We start from the raw sequence: 18667 nt of genomic DNA, 5'->3' as shown, positions 1-18667 counted from the left end.
CAGTGAAGTGATGAGTTGCATTAAAAAAACAGCAGTAGATTTTAAGTTTTGACTTAATGACAGGGGCACATATAGTTGAAAGAGGAGCATTTTTCAAAGAAAGGGAATAAAAGAAATATAAATCACAAGGAGAAATGCTGCTACTAGAGATGAAAGTGATGATAGAACAAAGAAAATGAAGTGTCATCGACACATACCTGTAAATGGTGAGTGTCTGCGAACCTGATGACAACCAGCTGAAAGCATTAAGAGAGAGTCAGCTTAGGGGCAGAGAAAGAGAGAGAGAGAGAGAGAGAGTTCAGATGTGGATGGGAGGGGGAGAGAAAACAGTCCAAAGCAGGGATGAAGAAGGTGTACAGTGCGATGTTACGTGAGGCTGCAGATGCACAGGAAAGAGGGAAGAAATGCTACAGGATTGGGAGATAACAGGCAAAGACACAGCAGTAGTCGAGACCCCTGTCCAGTCCCAGTTACATGCAACTGACATTGTGAGCGCGATCTGATCAGGCCACCATGCTGCCCTGGAGGATGGCCACCATTGGTCTTTTCTTCTGCTGCATCATAACAGGTGTGACGCGATGCCAGACTACAGGTAAGACTTGAACTGAAGCTCAGTATTTTAATGCAGAAAAGCAAACTGTTCATTTTTTATGTGAGCCTGTAAGAGGTTTCATTGCAAGATTGTTCTTGTATCTACATGTTTCAACAATAACATTTGGTAGCAATGTTACTTGATTGTAAGAATTTGATGGTGGATCTTTCAATACATTTCAATTTCTAAAACCATAACGTTTTATAGAGCAGTGTTTGAATCAGTCTTGGCTGTAGTGTTTACTGTAATATTAAAGAGTGATCCTCTTTTGTTTATTTTCTTTCCAACTTCCAACTTCCAACTCTGATTTGTAACAGGAATGACCTCTTTATGTCAACGCGTTGTCCTCCCAATTCGTCAAGACAGCTTGGCTACAGCTTGGCGTCACTCTTTTTTGTCGCCGTAACCATGTGCTTAACCAGGCCTCGCCATTTCACACTTGCTTTATGTTGTGAAGTAAACAAAAAACATGCTTAGGTTCAGGCAACAAAACCGCTTAGTTAGGTTTAGGAAAAAAAAACAACATGGTTGGTTGGGCTTAAAACTACTACGTTTGTACAGTGAAAATGACACTGAACTTTGTGAACGGGGACATGAACGAACAGCTGATTGTAACCTGACACACAGGACACGGACGGCGGTCTCCTGGATGAAAGCCTTGTGTTTGTTGGACCCATCCACCTCCCCACCAATCCGCGTGGTGTGTGTCTTTTCGCTCTTAAAGCTACGTCACCACACTCCCGGCGCACTTTCCCTTAGTGTTTATATTGACGTGGATGGGTTTACATTGTAGTTAATAGAAAGCTTGGTGCGTCTCATACCGACGCTAAAGGGTGCCTTGTGCATCGGTATCTAACGCCGACGGCCGCGACAAAGCGTCAGTATTTAACGCCCTGTGAATGAGAACGGGCTGATTATATGTAGTGGACATGAGAGCATATTTATCTCAGACATTTAATCGTAGCAAACTGCTCTGTCTAGAGGAGCCCATGCTCTTTTTCCAATAACAATACTAAGAGTAACACATTTAAATATAATAGAACAAAAATAATGACTATGCCATAAACAGGTTGTAGGTTTAATACTGTCTTTCTAGTTACAGCACAGTTCACTTTTACTCTCATCCAGAAACTAGGTTCAGACATCATCTGCACCTGTTTCTAATAGAGAAAACAATGGGAGGAAACTCATATTCCTCAAGTGAATGAAAAGCATACTGCTGAGATATTCAGACCAGCTCTGGTCAGGGAATTTCCTTTTGTCTGATGAGGTCAGATCTTTTATGATTTGATAAGTGCTTTTGACTCTATCTCTCACTGCAAAAAACACTTGCAGTCATAAACAGGAATTATGATGTACTGATGGCTGATGTGCAACAATTCTGATGGTTGAATTTTCTGTTTTTTGGCTATGGACACTTCTCCATTGATGTCAAAATTCAAGAATGAAATCCAAGCAGCAGTAAGAAGCACTTCATCATAAAAAAGCTGGAATCACCAGCTGGTAAACACATGACTTCTGTATGCAGTTTACTGATGTGTGATCTTTGGGTTTGTCATAAGTTTTCCAAACAGTTACCTCTCGCTGCCAAGCATGTGACGTTGCTTGGCACCATGTGATCTAAGCACGGCGAGCTCATGATCTTCATTATTTTTTTAACATTTAAAGGGGAACACCACCCAAATTAAGAATTTCTATATGTTATTTCCATGGCCTAGTAAAGGTCAGTCACTATTTGTGAACATGAGCTCCTCTCTCTCTCAAAGTCAAAAACCAGAGAAGTAAGTCTCAAACTTGTGATGTCATAGGGCATAAAGTCTGGAGCTGCTCCATAGACAATGAATGGGAGAATTTTTGTTTTCCTTTTTATACCCAAATGAGCTTTATTTTATTGTAATGATCTCAGTTGTGAAACAGAAAATGTTCCCATATACTCAGAACATTCCCCTGGGTGCTCTCAGTGTCATCTAGAACATCTCTCCCATTCATTGTCTATGGAGCAGTTCCACACTTTATACCCACTTACATCACAAATTTGAGTTTTAACACTCTAGTTTTGGGAATTGGGAGAGTTGTTCATGTTTACTAATGTTTTTTGGACCGTCTTAGACCATAGGAATAACATGTAGGAATTTTAAAAATGGTTGTAGTTTCCCTTTAATTACCACTTACAGTACATCCGGAGAATATGGGCCATCAGTATATATATAATATAAACAGTGTAATGCATTTCAATGGAAGGGTAAGCAAAAAAAAAATATGTTTTTGGTCAGATCTTTATGAAATAAGTATTTCATTTAATGTTTTTGGGTAATATAGATTTATATAATCATGGCGACTTAGCAGACTCACCAAAAGGAAAAAAAACAAGCCTGATAATATAGTGCAAGCCCTTTTTGGCCTTATTGAACTTAGATTAATGGAGGTCATTATCTAAACATTATGACTGACTTGTGTGGATGATTTAACCCAGAGAAGTCTATTAAAATATCATCATCTTGTTGCGCCTGACATAAACAAGTGGATGGCAAGGAGCGTGTAATCGACTCTGGCTTACACATTTAATGGATTTCTTAAGCGAGTTTCCAAACTTCTCTTCCTTATCTCACGAATGATAAACACTGTATGAGCTGGTCATCATAACATCTTTACTCCAGACGACTCCAGGCAAAGCTGTTCAGGTTTAACGGTTTTGATTGTTGCACTGCTGCAGGTTAAACAGATGGCATGAAACAACACAGTCCAGTTCAGTCACAGTCACTCCACCACTGGTCTGAATTTGTGCATGACACGGTAGCTTCCTGTCCGTCTGCTTTTATGTCTGTATGAGTTCCCTCCATCTGTTCTCCTTTTCATCTACCCAACATTGTCACCTGGAGCATATATCCTCTTGCAATATGAAGTGTAAACTGCCTGAGCTCCAGATATTACACGCATTAATAAAACCAACCAGCAAAGACTACTGGACAGTAAGTCAAAAAGGGATCTAAATCTCTTTCTGGTCTGAATTTCTTTCTGTCTGCCCCCACTTTCTTTACCTTGATGGATTGCATTAATGTCAGTCGGTTGGTGGGTCCACCACTCTGGTCTGGAGAGAAATATCTCAACAAATATTGGATGGATTGCCATGAAATACAGACAGTCATGTTCACCAAAGGATCAAAGCCAATGTGGAAGTGCCTTAAACTTGTATTCTTTCTAATAGCCAGCAGGGGGAGCTCTGGTTGCAAAAAGATGTCTAATTGTATAAAGGTCTATAAGAAAATGAGCCTACTTCTCACTTGATTTATTACCTCAGTAAACATTGTAAATATGAGTTTATGGTCTAAATCGCTAGTTTCAAGTCTTCTTCAATACAGCATGATGTTCATTTAGTAAATTATGGTCCCATTTAGAGTCAAATAGACCATAAAGCAGCGTATGCTTTATGGTGTGGCTACCTCGTGATTGACAAGTTACTACCACGGCGTTGTCGACATTTTCGTCTTACAGCTTTAACCCTTTCACAGTGTGTGTCAAGTTCATGGAAGTTAATATAACATGTTGGTCTCCTAAAAATGTCTTATTCAGTGTTCGGTTGTACTTAGCTCCACCCTCTCGTGTCATTTCTGGTTGCAAAAGACCAACAATGGCGACGGACAAAAACCAAGATGGCGACAGCCAAAATGCCAAACTCAAGGTTTCAAAACAGCAGTCCACAAACCAATGGGTCACTATGTCCATTTCTTATATAGTCTATGGTCGCCCCTTAAGCTGGTAAATGAAATTTGTCAATTTGTCCTATACTTTGGTATATGAGCAAATACCGTGGCTGTATTATAGGAATTGGATTCCGGATCCAAAGATGGTGCCCTGTCACTTAAATGAAAATTACTCGCCCAGCTCATAAGCCAAAAAAGTTTTCTCACTTCTGAGTTTGCTTCCTGCTGTATGGAGTATGGATTTGGGGACACAGCGATTGTTCTTGCCAAACATCAGTATGTTAGCATTGTCATTTAGCTCAAAGCGCCGCTGAACAGTCTCACAGAGCCAATAGCATGGCTGTAGATTCTTGTTATTAATCATCTTGTCCATGAATTTTTGACATATTTTGTTAGGGGAAATAGGTTATGAGCTGTATTTTTGTACTATTATTAGTATTCCAAGTAATGTGACTGCGTAGTATTCGAGGAATGTCTGCAAATGCATAATGGTTACACTTCCTCATGAACGAAAGCTCCCAGGCCTGGGAGCTTTCTTTGACTGCACAGGATTTGTTGTGGTTGACACCCTGCTTTACCCATGCTTTGAAAATGAGTGTGAAATGCTAGGCCCATAGGCTACACTGCATGCCGAAATCTGGATCCTGTTGTCAAATCTGTTTGTTACTCCGCCTTTGACTCATCGCCTGCTAGAAGTCATCTGTAAGGTCAGAGAGTTTGAAATGCATTATCATAGATTAACTGCAGTATGTCCGATGAACCTGGGTCTCACATGTGCCAGAACAGTTCAGAGTTTGTTTAAACTGCTTGTCACAGGGGATTTCTAACTTAACAGGTTCAAGAAGCCCTTTTGGATCCACAGCAGTAAATCACGAGACAAAAACATGTGATGAAAGCTGAAAGAAAAGGTTGGCTACGGAAACAGTCCTTGCTTTTCTACCACCCCTCATTATCACCGTCTGTCTCTCTTGACCTCCTAGCCCTATTCCCAGCTGCAAGCAGATATATAAGAGGGGCGGCAAGTATGGAGAACCCCACCTTCCACAACTCCTTTGATGACGTTCATCTATTATTTGAGGTGAGACAAATATATCCATCAATGAGTGTAAAACCAGCGAATAAACCTCAATAATGATCGCTTCTCCTTTTCGTCAACTAGATCCTGCTGGCTGGTATAAACTTTGAGGCCAGCGGAGAGTTTTCAGTGCAAGATGCCGAGCTGGCTTCCCTCCGCAAGACAAGAAGCCTGGAAATCATCTGTGAGGAGATCATTCCCAGGAAGCTAACAGAAGTATTTAGACTCATCTCTGGCCTTTCAAACCACATTGGTCACCTGCATCAGGACGATTTTGAGCGCACCCTGTTGACCTTGGTATACACCACCCAGGGGATGGTCAATTCCACGACTGAATACCAACGAGATGTGTGGGCCGAGTCTTTTGTTGGTTTGTATAAAGTCATCAAGCAGGATCTGACTGGGAAAAACTGATACTGGTGTTGCAACACAATGGCTCCATGTTGGAGATTAATATATAGAAATATCCATTGAGATCAGCTAATGGTCCTGGTTTGTGCTTTGAGGAAACGTTGCATCTTGAATGCCGGCAGGCTATAAGGAGCCTGGGAGAGAAATCCTGTCAAAAACTTTTGCCACAGATAGGTAAGGTGCACAATTATTAAATAGATTTACTTTCACAGCAAAGTTAATTCAAACACAAGGTACTGTATATACATCAAACAATATGCTGGATTTATATGCTGAAGGTGGCAAAAAAAACATCATGGATCTACTTACATTCACATGTCTTTCCAGTGGTTGTTCACTAACACCAGGTTGTGATCGCATTCTCAAGGCCTTTACACACCGGGGGCAATTTTTTCATGCGATTAATTCACACGTCAATATATTTTTTTCAAACTGCTGTTTTTGACATGAATACTTTCACACAGAACATGAATATTGCGCGGTGAAAAAAACAACGTAATTCTTTTTCGGGGCTATGTTGATTTTTTTTTTGCTTTTGCACCACGAATAAAGGCATCGACCAATCACATTGCGCGAAACGGGTTGAGTTGCGCCTAAATTTATAAAACGACAACATTGAGGCTCTGTGGTCTGAACCAGGACAGACAACTTTACTACTCCTTTCAACCTTGTTGAAAAAAGTCAGCACAGATCAGATCCACTCCTTCTCTTCTTACCTTTCACAATAAAAGCCGTAGCTTTATAATATTCGCATCATATTTTTTTCTTTCTGTTATTTTGTATAAGGGTCCTGGGTGTTTCACGTCTTGTGTATGTCTATTGTAAAAAAGTCAAAAATAAAATATATATAAAAAAATAATATTCGCAGGCGCATTTTCATGTCGTTAATTCGTCACGCCCCCGTTGTGTAAAGGCCTTAAAACTGATAAGACCAAAAAAATAAAACATCAAGCAAACTAAAGAAATCATTTTTTATACTCAAGTAAATGTCTTCAAGATTTATATATATATAGTCAGCTTTTTATCATCAATAATTTACGAAATATCAACTCAAACTCACTTCAGGTACCTGAAGTACCTGTCCATATATTATCTTATGCAAGATGCCATTTGCAAATGTCACTCCAAAAGGTCATGTGGAATACTTTGCACCATGTTTTTACTGTCCAGTGTTTTAACAAAAGGACAGGAGGTCCAAACTGAGCTGCCTCTGATGTTTTTTGGAAAATCCCCAAAAATGGCATGCTGAAGTGTTTCCACAACTCACAGAGCAACTCCAATAATGATCTGTGAAGGCTCTGGATGTCCGAGTTGCTGCTTTGGCTCCAGGGCGTTAGTATCTGCTGGGAGCTCCATGGAGCTCGGCTCACCAGGAGGGCAGAAAGGTATGTAACGGATCCAGGAGGAAGAAGACAAGTAAGAGCTGATGCCAAACGGAAGGTTGTAGACTTCTTCGCTCTCCACTGTGTTGCTGGAGTCGTCCTCGTGAGCCCTGTTCCACGCCAGAATGCCTCGTTCATGCTTTGATCCTGTTGGACACAATGTTAAATGTGTTAAACCATACTACTACGGTCTACTGAGGACTCTATATTGACTCTTCTTCACTTGACTTTTGTGCTGGATCTTTGGCCATATTACCAAGATTAAGTATTGCGTATTTTTAGAATGTTATTTTGCTGTTAATATGATGATAATATGGTGAGTTAATATAGATGTAGATGTAACAATTTAAACATAATAAACTAATAATATCATTAAATTGAAAAATTACCTGGAATTGTGTTGTCCAGTATGAAGCCAAAGAAACCTCCTACAAACATGCTGGTTGTCAGAAGTACCATCAGTAACTGGTCTAATTCCCTAACACCTGAACAAAACACCATGAAAATAGTTAAAATAATCAAGTAAAAGTAGGATGCTTTTGATAAAAAATACAGATTATATAATGACATTTTATTCACATACCTGTAGCAATAGCTTTGGGGTTCTTTAATATCCAGTTAGGAATGACCAGACCAGAGAACATGGAGAAGCCAAAAATAAAGATGTTTCGAGAAGAATTCATATCTGCATACTGAAAATGTGAGAAAAAAAGGTGAATGTTTTCATGTACACATGGCTATTTTCATGCAATATTTTGGTCAATGTTAAAAACTATCATGCAAAAATGCTTAAGGTTTTAGATTGGGTTGCAACTAATGATTATTTTCATTGTTGATTAATCTGTCGATTATTTTCTTGATTAATCGATTAGTTGTTTTGTCTATAAAATATCAGAAATTGGTGAAAAATGTTGATCGTCCCCAAATGTCTTGTTTTGTCCACAACTCAAAGATATTCAGTCTACTGTCATTGAGAAGTAAAGAAACCAGAAAATATTCACATTTAAGAAGCTGGAATCAGATAATTTTTACTTTTTTTTTTTCTTGAACAATTACTCAAACCAATTATTCAATTCAATCAAAATAGTTGCCGATGAATTTAATAGTTGAGAACTAATCGATCAACCATTGCAGCTCTATAGTTTTAGAGTGTGTACCTGCAGATTAGAAACTCCTGCTGCAGTGATGACGCCAAACATAACCAAGAACATCCCTCCTACCACGGGTGTTGGGATAGTGGTAAATATGGCGCTCACTTTACCAAACACACCCATGGCAACCATTAAGACTCCGCTGGCTACTATCACCATGCGACTGCCAACCTGCAAAATCAGAAAGAGAGAAAAAGAAAAGGCTTTTCTTGAAACTGTCTGTATTTATACAACATCAATATACCTAAAAGAAAGGTTATGCTTATCTACAAATGTGTCAGTTTAAGTAAATGACTTCCTTATATGCTCAGGCTCGTCTTACCTTTGTAATACCGAGGGCTCCAATATTCTCGCTGTATGAAGTGGTACCGTTTCCTGTACCCCAGACTCCAGCCAGCAGACAGCCCAGTCCCTCAATGCCAATACCCCTGTTGATAGCATGTTTAGGAGGAGGTGGAGCACCAGACAGCCTGGCACAAGCGTGGTAGTCCCCTACAGACTCTATCATGGAGGAAATCACACCAGCCAAGATGCCAATAACCCCTGCCAGGCTCACAGTCGGTTTCCCCCACTGACCTAAGTTTGGAATCAAACATAAGGAAACAGAGAATGACATAGTGTGTATTAGCCTGCAACGCCTAGTTTTCTATTAACTTTTTAATTACTAAAAAGTCCTTCAGGTGATAGCCTGTTACTGTACCTGGGTAAGGCATAGTGAACCATTGAGCTTGGCCCAAAACATCTCCCTTTAGATCAGTGCGGGCCAGGTAGCCATACTGGTCCGGTTCAGCAGGAAATACATTGTGGATTGTAAAAATGTAGCAGATGAGCCACGACAAAGTGATTCCAAGCAGAACCTGAGGACACATAGGAACAAAAATAAGGCTAAGACTAAAAGCATAATTTATTTCATTTATCTTGATCCCGAAGACAATTACTAAATCAACTTGTTTGATACGTACAGGGAGAATCTGAAAGATGTAGACACGGGAGGTGTGCAGCTTTTTCTCCTTGCTGTATGTTGGAAAGGGCACGGGTATGTGACGGAGGTACTGTGAGAACAGGATGATCAGTGCTGTGGTCCTGTGGGAGACCGGGACAAAGACATTATTTCACGATATAAAACTTAGTGTTGCAGCTAAATCTAGTTCTAACCAACATAAAACAAAGTACAGCAACTAAGCAGGTTCTTTGGCAAGGAACTTTTAATGGGCTTCCCTGCCCTGCCAAGAGATTAAGACTTTACACAGATTTTATTACGTTACATGCAACATAATCAGAAAGTGATCTTAAAGAGGAACTACACCCATTTTCAAAATTCATACATGTTATTCCTATAGTCTAATACAGTCCCAAAAATATCAGGAACATAAACAATGCTTTCCCAAATCCAAAAACTAGAGTGCTAAAACTCAAACTTGTGATGTCATAGGGAAATAACATATTGGAAATCTTAATTTGGGTTGTTTATTGTGTTACATTCAACAAAAATCAGAAAGTGATCTTAAAGGGGAACACCACCCAAATTAAGAATTCCAATATGTTATTTGACCATGACATGACACGTTTGAGTTTTAGCACTGTAGTTTTTGGATTTGGGAAAGCATTGTTTATGTTCCTAATATTTTTGGGACTGTATTAGACCATAGGAATATCATGCATGAATTTTGAAAATGGGTGTGTTCCATCTTTAAATTTGGAAAATAATAGAAAAACAGACTTGAAATAGACCATTTTAGCTTTTTTGGGTCTCTGTAGCAGAATGATCCCAAACCCTAAAAACACGCTCTCTGGGAATTTTACCCACATGGTAGAAATGCCCCAGTGGTTGCCAGCACTGGCACCAGCTGAGTCATACAGGGACAGTCCAATGAGAGAGATGGTGGGAGCGATGGTGAGAGGTCCAATGAAGCGCATGAAGAGGCCGATGAGGCCGGAGAAACCGACAAACACCTGGAAGAGTGAGCCCACCATAATGGACCCCTGCAGCTGAAGACAGAAGACATCAAAATGTGGCATCACTCTTATTACAAAGGTGTTAACAAGGGATGAGCATAATAGTTATTATCATTGTCACAGTTTTGTTACCATATGCAAATTACACCTTGGTTAAGACAGCTGTTTATGCCAATGGTACTGTTCAGGCTGCTGGGCTTTCTCAAAATGGAGACCACATTTTCTATTTATCCTGACGGTTCCCACTGTTGCTACTGGTGATCGGTGGTCTGCTGAGGAGGACTATTCTTATCTGATTTATTTGGAGGAAAGCAATCCGTTTCCCCCATTATCCACGCTGGACGCACACCATCTAAAGTGCATTGTGGCGGCAGTGAAGGATGTCTATCTAATTTGCTTACACAAGTAAAATACACGTATGTCTTATAAATGAACAATTTCACTCTTATTATTGTGGATGACCTGACTTCCTGTGACCTACTTACAGAGAAAAATCTATTTTGTGCAAGTTCAGACAGTTTTTCAACCATTACCACAAAATAAAATCCCCTAGCTACACAACTGCAACAATCACAACTCTGCATGGCTAATGTTTTAACATGCGGTTGCAAGGGTTGAAGCTAGCATGAAACACGCACACATAATATTACCGTTACACAGCAATCGAACAATGACTACCTTTGTGCAGCTGAGGGTTTTTTTTAAACAATGAGCCTTTGTCCCAGTACCAGCGGCCAGGAAAGACACAAACACTAATTTGATACACTCATCATTTGATTTCCATGGGACAGTCCTAAGTCTAAAAATCATACTTTAAAAGTATTTTTATAACAACACTGTCACACATAAGTGTAAACGCTGCATGTGTAAAACTTTGCACACATACTCGAGCAGTATATCGCATCTCCTTGATAAAGTCTACACACCAACTAGGGGTGGGTGGGTTGTAGCTACTGTATGAATGCACAGAAAAAGGCGTTATATTGCTGGTCATACACATTATATTGCTGGTCATACACAAACACCTTCAGTATAGATACCTACTCTGTGCTTACTTATTCCATCCTACCCCTGATGGCACGGACTACTGTGAGCATTGAAGTCCTCTATTTCAAACAGCTGAACTACCTTGGAGCTCGAACCAGCAAGTCTTTAAAGAATCAATAAGCAGCGACATCTGAGTAAATTCTCAAATAATCCAATAATATATAAATGGTAAGCAATATAGAAATATTTTGTATATTTCCGTGTTTATATTAATATATGTAACATTGGACCTTTTTAAGTATAGATAATCTGCTTTTTTGTCCACTTGAGCGCAGAACTCAACAGCAAGCTGATAACTAGAGACCATCTTGCGATGGGCGTCGCGGCTGGTGTGAACCAGGGGCGTAAAGTGAGGGAGCCTATGGCCCCTTCCCCACTTCCTACCCAATCTACTTCTGCACCCTTTGCTCAGACCACAGCCGTCTTTGAATTAGACCTACATTTTGATCTCAACTTCACACGTGTGAAGTTTCGTGACCGCATCTTGTACGGTTGCGATGCTATCGCAGTGACAATATCAGTTCACAGACATCCAAACCACCTCTGTGGTAGTTCCTGCGACAGTAGGTGTCTCCAGGACCACGTTTTGCCATGATGACACACACAGACTCACAAGGCGAAAACAATACCAGCAAATGTTTGACGAGTTGTGGCCATATAAGTTGATGGCTAACTTTTAGCAAACAGTTGCCTATACAGCAGAAACAGAGAAACATTAATGTTTATTAGGAGTCGTGTTTCTAGCAACCTGACGAATGTATATCCTATATTTACTGTCATTTTAGCTTTGTTTAGGTCTTTACCAATTCCTGAGAAATAGCCTATATATATAGCTTTTTAGCTGTTACATGCTCCACTATGTTCACCAGCTAGTTACTAACTTTGTGTATCTGCCGTTTGGTGCTGGGCAGTTAACGTAGACCTAGCTGCCTGGAAACCAGGTCGACAAGAGCAGCCACACTGAACCAAAACATTAAAGTTGTGGGCCATAAAACCAAAACAATGAGCTGAAAGTTGTTAAAACTCTCTGTAGAGATGAGGGGAACTGCTGATTTGTGAAATAATTTCCTTTGTGTTTGTCACTATGAGTGACACCTTTTCACATTACACATAATCATTTGAGCTATTGATATATAAATATTGATTATTACAGCTTTAAATTGTATGAAAGAAGTTGTCTTGTTGGCGTTTGGTGTATGCTCTTATGTCACAATCTGCAACTGTCCATGAGCTAAGTTTACTTACACTAGTAGCATGCCAAAAAGATGACAGAGCGTTTCCACAATTGTCTGGTTTTGGAGAGAGATCAACAGGGAGTTGGTAACAATGGGAATCTTGTATGTCAGATTACAGATTATAGATTATTTACATGTGAACAAAGTACTATTTAAGGAAAATGTTCAGTGAGTTGCGCTCTAAATCGGGATAAGAAAGATTACAATGTCTACTTACTTCTCTCATTCGACTCTGCCACACTTCTATGAACTCTGTGGAGGAGGTGTTGACTAGGCTGGCATTTTGGGTCCAAGCAGGACATTGCCACTCTGGCATGGACAGCAGTGCCATCGAAGGTGCCAGCAATGTGAATGTACCTCCTTGGAGAATGGGGAGTCTGGAAATGTCAAAGAGACATCAGGAGAGCAATTAAAGTGTCAGTAGGCAGAATATTTTTGGCATCATTGGGCAAAAATTCCATAATAACCTTTCAGCATATTGTAATTCAAGTGTTCTGAGAGAAAACTAAACTTCTGCACCTCCTCATGGCTCTGTTTTCAGGCTTTAAAAAATCTAACTTTGGCCAATCACAGGTCATTTCAGAGAGAGCGTTCCTATTGGTTGTTCATTCAACAGAGGCAGCTGTCAATCACTCGCGAATTCCGATCAAACGGTCAAACTGTTACTGTAATGCCTATTTCTCACGTAAAATGTTTTCAGAAACATCTTGTAGTGTACTGTTTAGCTGTAAAATGAGAAAGTTTGCTCCGGCTGGTGGGCGGTGCTTGGTATTTCCTCAACTGTTCTCAGCATGGCTGCCGGGTAACAAACTTTCTCGTTTTACAGCTAAACAGTACACTACAAGATGTTTCTGAAAACATTGGAGGCGAGAAATAGGCATTACAGTAACCGAATATTGATTCATATTTGATCAGCACTGCCTAGTTTGACCATTTAATCGGAGTTTGCGAGTGATTGACAGCTGCTCAGAGATGGCAAGGCTCCAGCTTGGCTCTGATTGGTTGTTTTGCTCCGGGCCATTAGGAGCACCGGAGGTCACCGGAGGACACTGAGGCACATGATTTTTTTCCAGATTGACTGTCTCATGCACAACTATCAGGATATAGTGACCGTTTTATAAAAATTACTTTTTTTAGTCATATTTGCTCCAATCTTGCCTACTGCTGCTTAAAGAGAAGGGAGCCAGACGGATATGGCATCAGGATAGGAGCATTTCTATACAGGTCAGAAATCATCAGATTTGTCAGATGTTGTGCAAAATAGCTTGGGGTAACATTGTACTTAAAAAAGCTTACAAAGGTATTTGCTTGACAAAGGTGCAGCTCCTCTCAAGTCCACCTCAAGAGTCTCTATCTGTATCTACAATCCCTGTCTCTTTCACTCATAAAATAAGATCAGTTGATTTAAATCATGTGCTCTCTAATTAGGCTGAGTTAAAGTCATCTGCTGAGTGAAAGTCATCTGCTATGTAATATCCTCATTATGCTGCTGATTTCACTTTCAACATTTCACAACAGACGATATCAGACGTAGAACTTAAAATTTCTGTCTCTCACAGTGAGTCCGAATAGTCAGAGGTATTTTTGCGGAAAAAATGTTAAACTCAAGGGAATAAGACACATAGCTAGCAAATATCTTTTCATGTGAGTTTATAATGTTTTCATCCTAAGGGACACAAATAATTAGCGTTGTTTTCTTTGGCTTCTCCGGAACAGTGTGCCATTAAATATACAAACTGTTTTCCTTACAGCTGACCTCCAGGTATTTGGAGCGAGACAAGAAAGCATCAGTGGTGCTAAGCCAGGGGAATGTGGATTTAGCAAGAGCCAGATTCCAAACATAATAAGATGGAAATTCCTCCCCTAATCCTACTGTGACACCAATATTCAGCCAGTCCGCACAAACATAGTGCAAGACAAGTTCAGAGCGACAAAACATGGTTGAAGTTTGTAGTTCTCTCAAACAAAGTCAGCCATTACATCACTTCTCCCGTGTGTGTGTGTGTGTGTCTGCACACAAGAGATACTTCACATTGAGTAGCTTTAAAACTATGTGAAGGGAGTGCTGCTGAGAGGTCATTCTGTTCACCCTGTTTAATTAAGAAGAAGATGCAGCATGGATAATTCTTCTTCAATGCACTGGAAATGCTGGACTTCTGTTAAAGCACGAACCAACACAACATGAAAAAAGCACTGAACAGATCTGTCTTATCCAGTGTCTTACGAAAAGTTATTCCTCTTTTTAATGTTTTCCTACTAATGTCCAGCAACACGTGATGCACGTGTCAATTTCAGTTTGTTACATGCATACAGTCTTTTCAAAATAAACTTCCATCTACACAGGAAACAACTTAGTTAGGTTTAGCCAACAAAACTACTTAGTTAACTTTAGGAAAATATTGACTTGGTTAGGTTTAGCCAACAAAACTACTTAGTTAACTTTAGGAAAATATTGACTTGGTTAGGTTTAGGCAACAAAATTACTTAGTTGGGTTAGGAAAAGATGGGCTTGGTTAGGTTTAGGTCATAGTCCGGTTTAGGCAACAAAACTGCTTAGTTAGGTTTAGGAAAAGATTGACCTCATTAGGTTTAGGCAACAAAACTACTTGGTTTAGGAAAAGATTGTGGTTTGGGTTAAAATTACTAAAATAAGTACGGAAGATACGTGACGTTTATACTTCCTGGTTCACAACTACATGGATTATACGTATTGATTTCGTCGGATATATACGAATTACAGTGCATTACTTTTCATAGGTATAGTTACAAACAGTGTATGGGAACAAGTTGACATTGGGCCTTTACCAATGTACAACCTGGACAGGTCGCCAGATTATCACAAGGCTGACACATAGAGACAGACACCCATTCATGCTCACATTCATACCTAAGGGCAATTTAGAATCAACAATTAACCTGACCTGCATGTCTTTGTTGACTCAAAATTGGACCGGCAATTTAGAGTCAACAATTAACCTAACCTGCATGTCTTTGGACTGTGGGAGGAAACCAGAGAACCCGGAGAAAACCCACGCTAACACGGGGAGAACATATAAACTTCACACAGAACTAGTCGAACCTGCAACCTTCTTGCTGTGAGGCGACAGTGCTAACCACTGCAGCCACCGTGCAGCCCTGTATGAGAACAGCCTGTTCTGCAATCTAATTAAACTAAACATTGATCACCCAAACATCCTCCTGCTCATTAAACTTCCTCTCCTTTACTTCCTCACCTAATGCCGAAGGTAACTTGCAACAGAGTGCAAACACCAGACATGAAGAAGATGGTGCTGATGAGGTGGCTCTGTGTGAGGCCATCAAACTGCAGACACAACCCCTCAGATAAAATCAACGGGATGGCGATGATTCCTCCAAATGCCGTCAAACAGTGCTGAGAGAGCAAAGATGGGGGAAAGATATCAAGAGATACATTTAATGGTAACAGTAAGGTACACAAAAATGTGAGTGGTTACTGGGGAACGAATGAGAAACTAAATGCTAGTGAACCATTAGTTAATGAGTAACTCCCACTCAAATGTTATAGAGTTGCTAATGATTATAAAACGAGTGAGGAATGAATCAGGAACGACTTGATAATTGATGAATCGTAAAAGAGTACTTCTCTAATAACTCTTAATGGAGGACTATATAGTAGATAGTGATGAGTTACTAGAGACTTTACATTTTACTGACTGGGAGATCCTATATTAATGAATCATTAAGTAATGATTAGTTCATATAGACTTGATCATACTGACTACTTTCATGAGTCGTTCCTGATTAACTCTGAATCAGCTGTTCACAAATCACAAAAAAGTGTAAGTTATCATTAGATAATGATGAAGTAATGAGGGACTCTTCAGTAACAAGTCAGTATTATGTCTCACTTTACTTGGGGGGGGGGGGGGGGGGGGACACAGAAACAGTAACTAACAAGTCAATACTAGTTTAGTGCCGCTCTGCAGTTGATTCAGAGTTAATCAGGAACGACTCGTGAAAGTGGTCAGTATGATCAGGTCACATATATTCATGAACTAATCATTAAATAATGATTAATTAATATAGGATCTCCCGGTCTTTTCTCTAGTAACACATCATTATCTATAGTCCTTTATTAAGAATTATTAGAGAACTATTCATTAACGATTTATCAATTATCAAGTCATTCCTGATTCGTTCCTCCCTAGTTGTATAATCATTAGCAAGTCTATAAAATGTGAATGGGAGTTACTCATTAACTAATAGTTCACTAGCATTTAGATTCTCATTCGTTTTTTAATCATGTAATCACTGACTAATCATTACCAACTCTATAAACTTTGATTGGGAGTTACTCATGGACAAATGGTTCACTAGCAGTACGTTCGTTGCTCAATCATTCCCCATCAAGTTTATGTTTGATGTACACAAGGAGAAATGTAGGGGAATAAACTGCCTAGTGGCTAAACCAGCATCCAAACACAAACAGATCTTTACATGACTGAAGCAAGTCTGTGGACTACATGTTTTCTTGGAATGAGCCAAGGTAGATGCTGTAAAAATGGTAATAGTAGACAGTGTAAAAGAGAAAAGGAACTTGTGTATATGGGCAAATACAACTAAGTCTTCAGAGGAAAGTCTGACTGATCACAACTGCTAAATACATGAAAACAAACTCGCACTGACTTTACCATCTCAACTGTGTCTGAAGCAAATTTCGCAATCAGGCGTACGTAAATAAAACCAAGTCTAACCAACCGCGAAGGAAACGTCAAACGGAAGCTCTCATGTGACTCTGTGGTCTTGTTTGTATTATTACATAAGAATCAAAGGCTAAGCTACATAGGCTCTTAATCAGGAAATGACTAGAGACTCATTGTCAAACATCGCTTTAAAACCCCTTTGCTGACGTACCTGGATGCCTAGGATGATGCACAGGTACCAGGGAGGAACATCTGTCACACAATATGCTAGCTTGTTGTTGTACCCCTCCATGGACGAGTCCATTTCTTCTCCACTTTTTGTGTCAGGTAGATCACGAAAGTGAGTTTCAAGCTTCAATGAGTCAGACAGCAAGACAGACAGAGGTCAAATAAGGATACATATGATCTTTGTTTTGCATTGTGGCAATCTGTAATTTAGTTATATTGGCCAAATCTCAAAACAACAATAACAACAATGGAATGCATAAAAACACTCGTTCAACCAGCACAAATTTGGGACACCTATAGGCTATAATTCCTAGAAAGTGAATGTGGTAAGATGCTTGTTAGGTCATGACTTTTTAGAAATCTTTTTTTTTTTTATCACATCCAAGACATTATAGGGTAGGATGAAAACAAAAGGCCCCATCAAATGAGTAACACATTTTCAATAATAGGACTAAATGTTATACTGTAGATTAAAAACACTGGTATGCAAAATGTCTTTCTATTTATTTTACAAAAGTCCAGACAAAGTATCAACATTTTTGGATATAAATAAGAGTTGGACTGAAATCTTCTGTTTCTCTGACTAAACAGTGTGTCACTTATCTTTCCAGGAATGTGATTTTAAGCATGGAGGAGCAACAATGTAAGTACTGTGTATTCTTACGTTTCCATGACGCTACTTTGTTAGCTATTCTATCTGATGTCAATTATTAACTGAGCAAAACATCTAGATTATACTGTGGTACTAAGACTCAATGTATTTATTATCCAGTTCAGTTAGAGGAGAGATAAAGCAAAAATAAAACGTATACATGCAATCAGGATGTTTTCAAATTCACACAATTTCAAAGGAAATCAATGGATTTTTATATGATCATATACTTCAAGCTTTACGATTATCTTGAATAGCTTTAAAAAAAAAACATTTAAAGTTTGTAATCTTTTCAAAACATTTCCTTGTAGAAAATGAAGTAAAAGTTATACTTACTGCAAATGCATAGTTGTCAACACCATTACTGTCCTTTGCTGGAGTCATGTCAGCTTCAGCCTATTGGCTCAGGTGGTGTTCTGAGCCCGAAAACAAAATAGGAAAGTGAAAAAACATTAGTGAGAGGGGAGGGAACACATCAAGAGAGGACGGAAGAGTCTGATAGAGAAGGGAGAGAGCTGGGAGGTCGGAGTACGGGTGGCGTGGGCAGCTTGATAG

The 18667-nt window shown here is 39.5% G+C and overlaps 2 protein-coding genes across 3 annotated transcripts; one reads left to right on the top strand and one right to left on the bottom strand.

Moving 5' to 3' along the window:
- The first annotated feature begins 405 nt into the window (after positions 1 to 405).
- Positions 406 to 5878, top strand: LOC119487597 (protein FAM180A-like). The gene is made up of 3 exons (XM_037768625.1): positions 406 to 592; positions 5274 to 5371; positions 5453 to 5878. The coding sequence occupies exons 1-3, from the start codon at positions 514 to 516 to the stop codon at positions 5780 to 5782; spliced, it is 507 nt and encodes a 168-aa protein (XP_037624553.1). The 5' UTR covers positions 406 to 513; the 3' UTR covers positions 5783 to 5878.
- An 884-nt stretch (positions 5879 to 6762) lies between these two features.
- Positions 6763 to 18667, bottom strand: zgc:110789 (Xan_ur_permease domain-containing protein). 2 transcript variants are annotated; one of them, XM_037768581.1, is made up of 12 exons: positions 18449 to 18667; positions 17444 to 17584; positions 15784 to 15941; positions 12768 to 12927; positions 10120 to 10301; positions 9275 to 9395; positions 9013 to 9169; positions 8635 to 8888; positions 8319 to 8483; positions 7745 to 7853; positions 7551 to 7646; positions 6763 to 7308 (listed from the first exon to the last, which is right to left on the bottom strand). In XM_037768581.1, the coding sequence occupies exons 1-12, from the start codon at positions 18494 to 18496 to the stop codon at positions 7043 to 7045; spliced, it is 1857 nt and encodes a 618-aa protein (XP_037624509.1). In that variant the 5' UTR covers positions 18497 to 18667; the 3' UTR covers positions 6763 to 7042. The 2 variants fall into 2 exon arrangements, with proteins under 2 accessions (XP_037624509.1, XP_037624510.1); XM_037768582.1 differs by lacking the exon at positions 18449 to 18667 and adding an exon at positions 18060 to 18224.

This window comes from Sebastes umbrosus, chromosome 4 (assembly GCF_015220745.1).
Source record: "Sebastes umbrosus isolate fSebUmb1 chromosome 4, fSebUmb1.pri, whole genome shotgun sequence".
NCBI classification, from domain to species: Eukaryota; Metazoa; Chordata; class Actinopteri; order Perciformes; family Sebastidae; genus Sebastes; species Sebastes umbrosus.
The sequence above is the reverse complement of the archived record's forward strand: the minus strand, read 5'-3'. Positions and strand labels throughout refer to the sequence as shown.

Coding starts and splice junctions, on each gene's coding strand:
- zgc:110789 (XM_037768581.1), bottom strand. CDS start 18,496: ATGACTCCAGCAAAGGACAGTAATGGTGTTGACAACTATGCATTTGCA. Junction 8,484..8,634: donor GAGCCCTCGGTATTACAAAG/GTAAGACGAGCC, acceptor CTGATTTTGCAG/GTTGGCAGTCGCATGGTGAT. Junction 7,854..8,318: donor CAGGAGTTTCTAATCTGCAG/GTACACACTCTA, acceptor TCACATTTTCAG/TATGCAGATATGAATTCTTC.
- LOC119487597 (XM_037768625.1), top strand. CDS start 514: ATGCTGCCCTGGAGGATGGCCACCATTGGTCTTTTCTTCTGCTGCATC. Junction 593..5,273: donor GACGCGATGCCAGACTACAG/GTAAGACTTGAA, acceptor TTGACCTCCTAG/CCCTATTCCCAGCTGCAAGC. Junction 5,372..5,452: donor ACGTTCATCTATTATTTGAG/GTGAGACAAATA, acceptor TTCGTCAACTAG/ATCCTGCTGGCTGGTATAAA.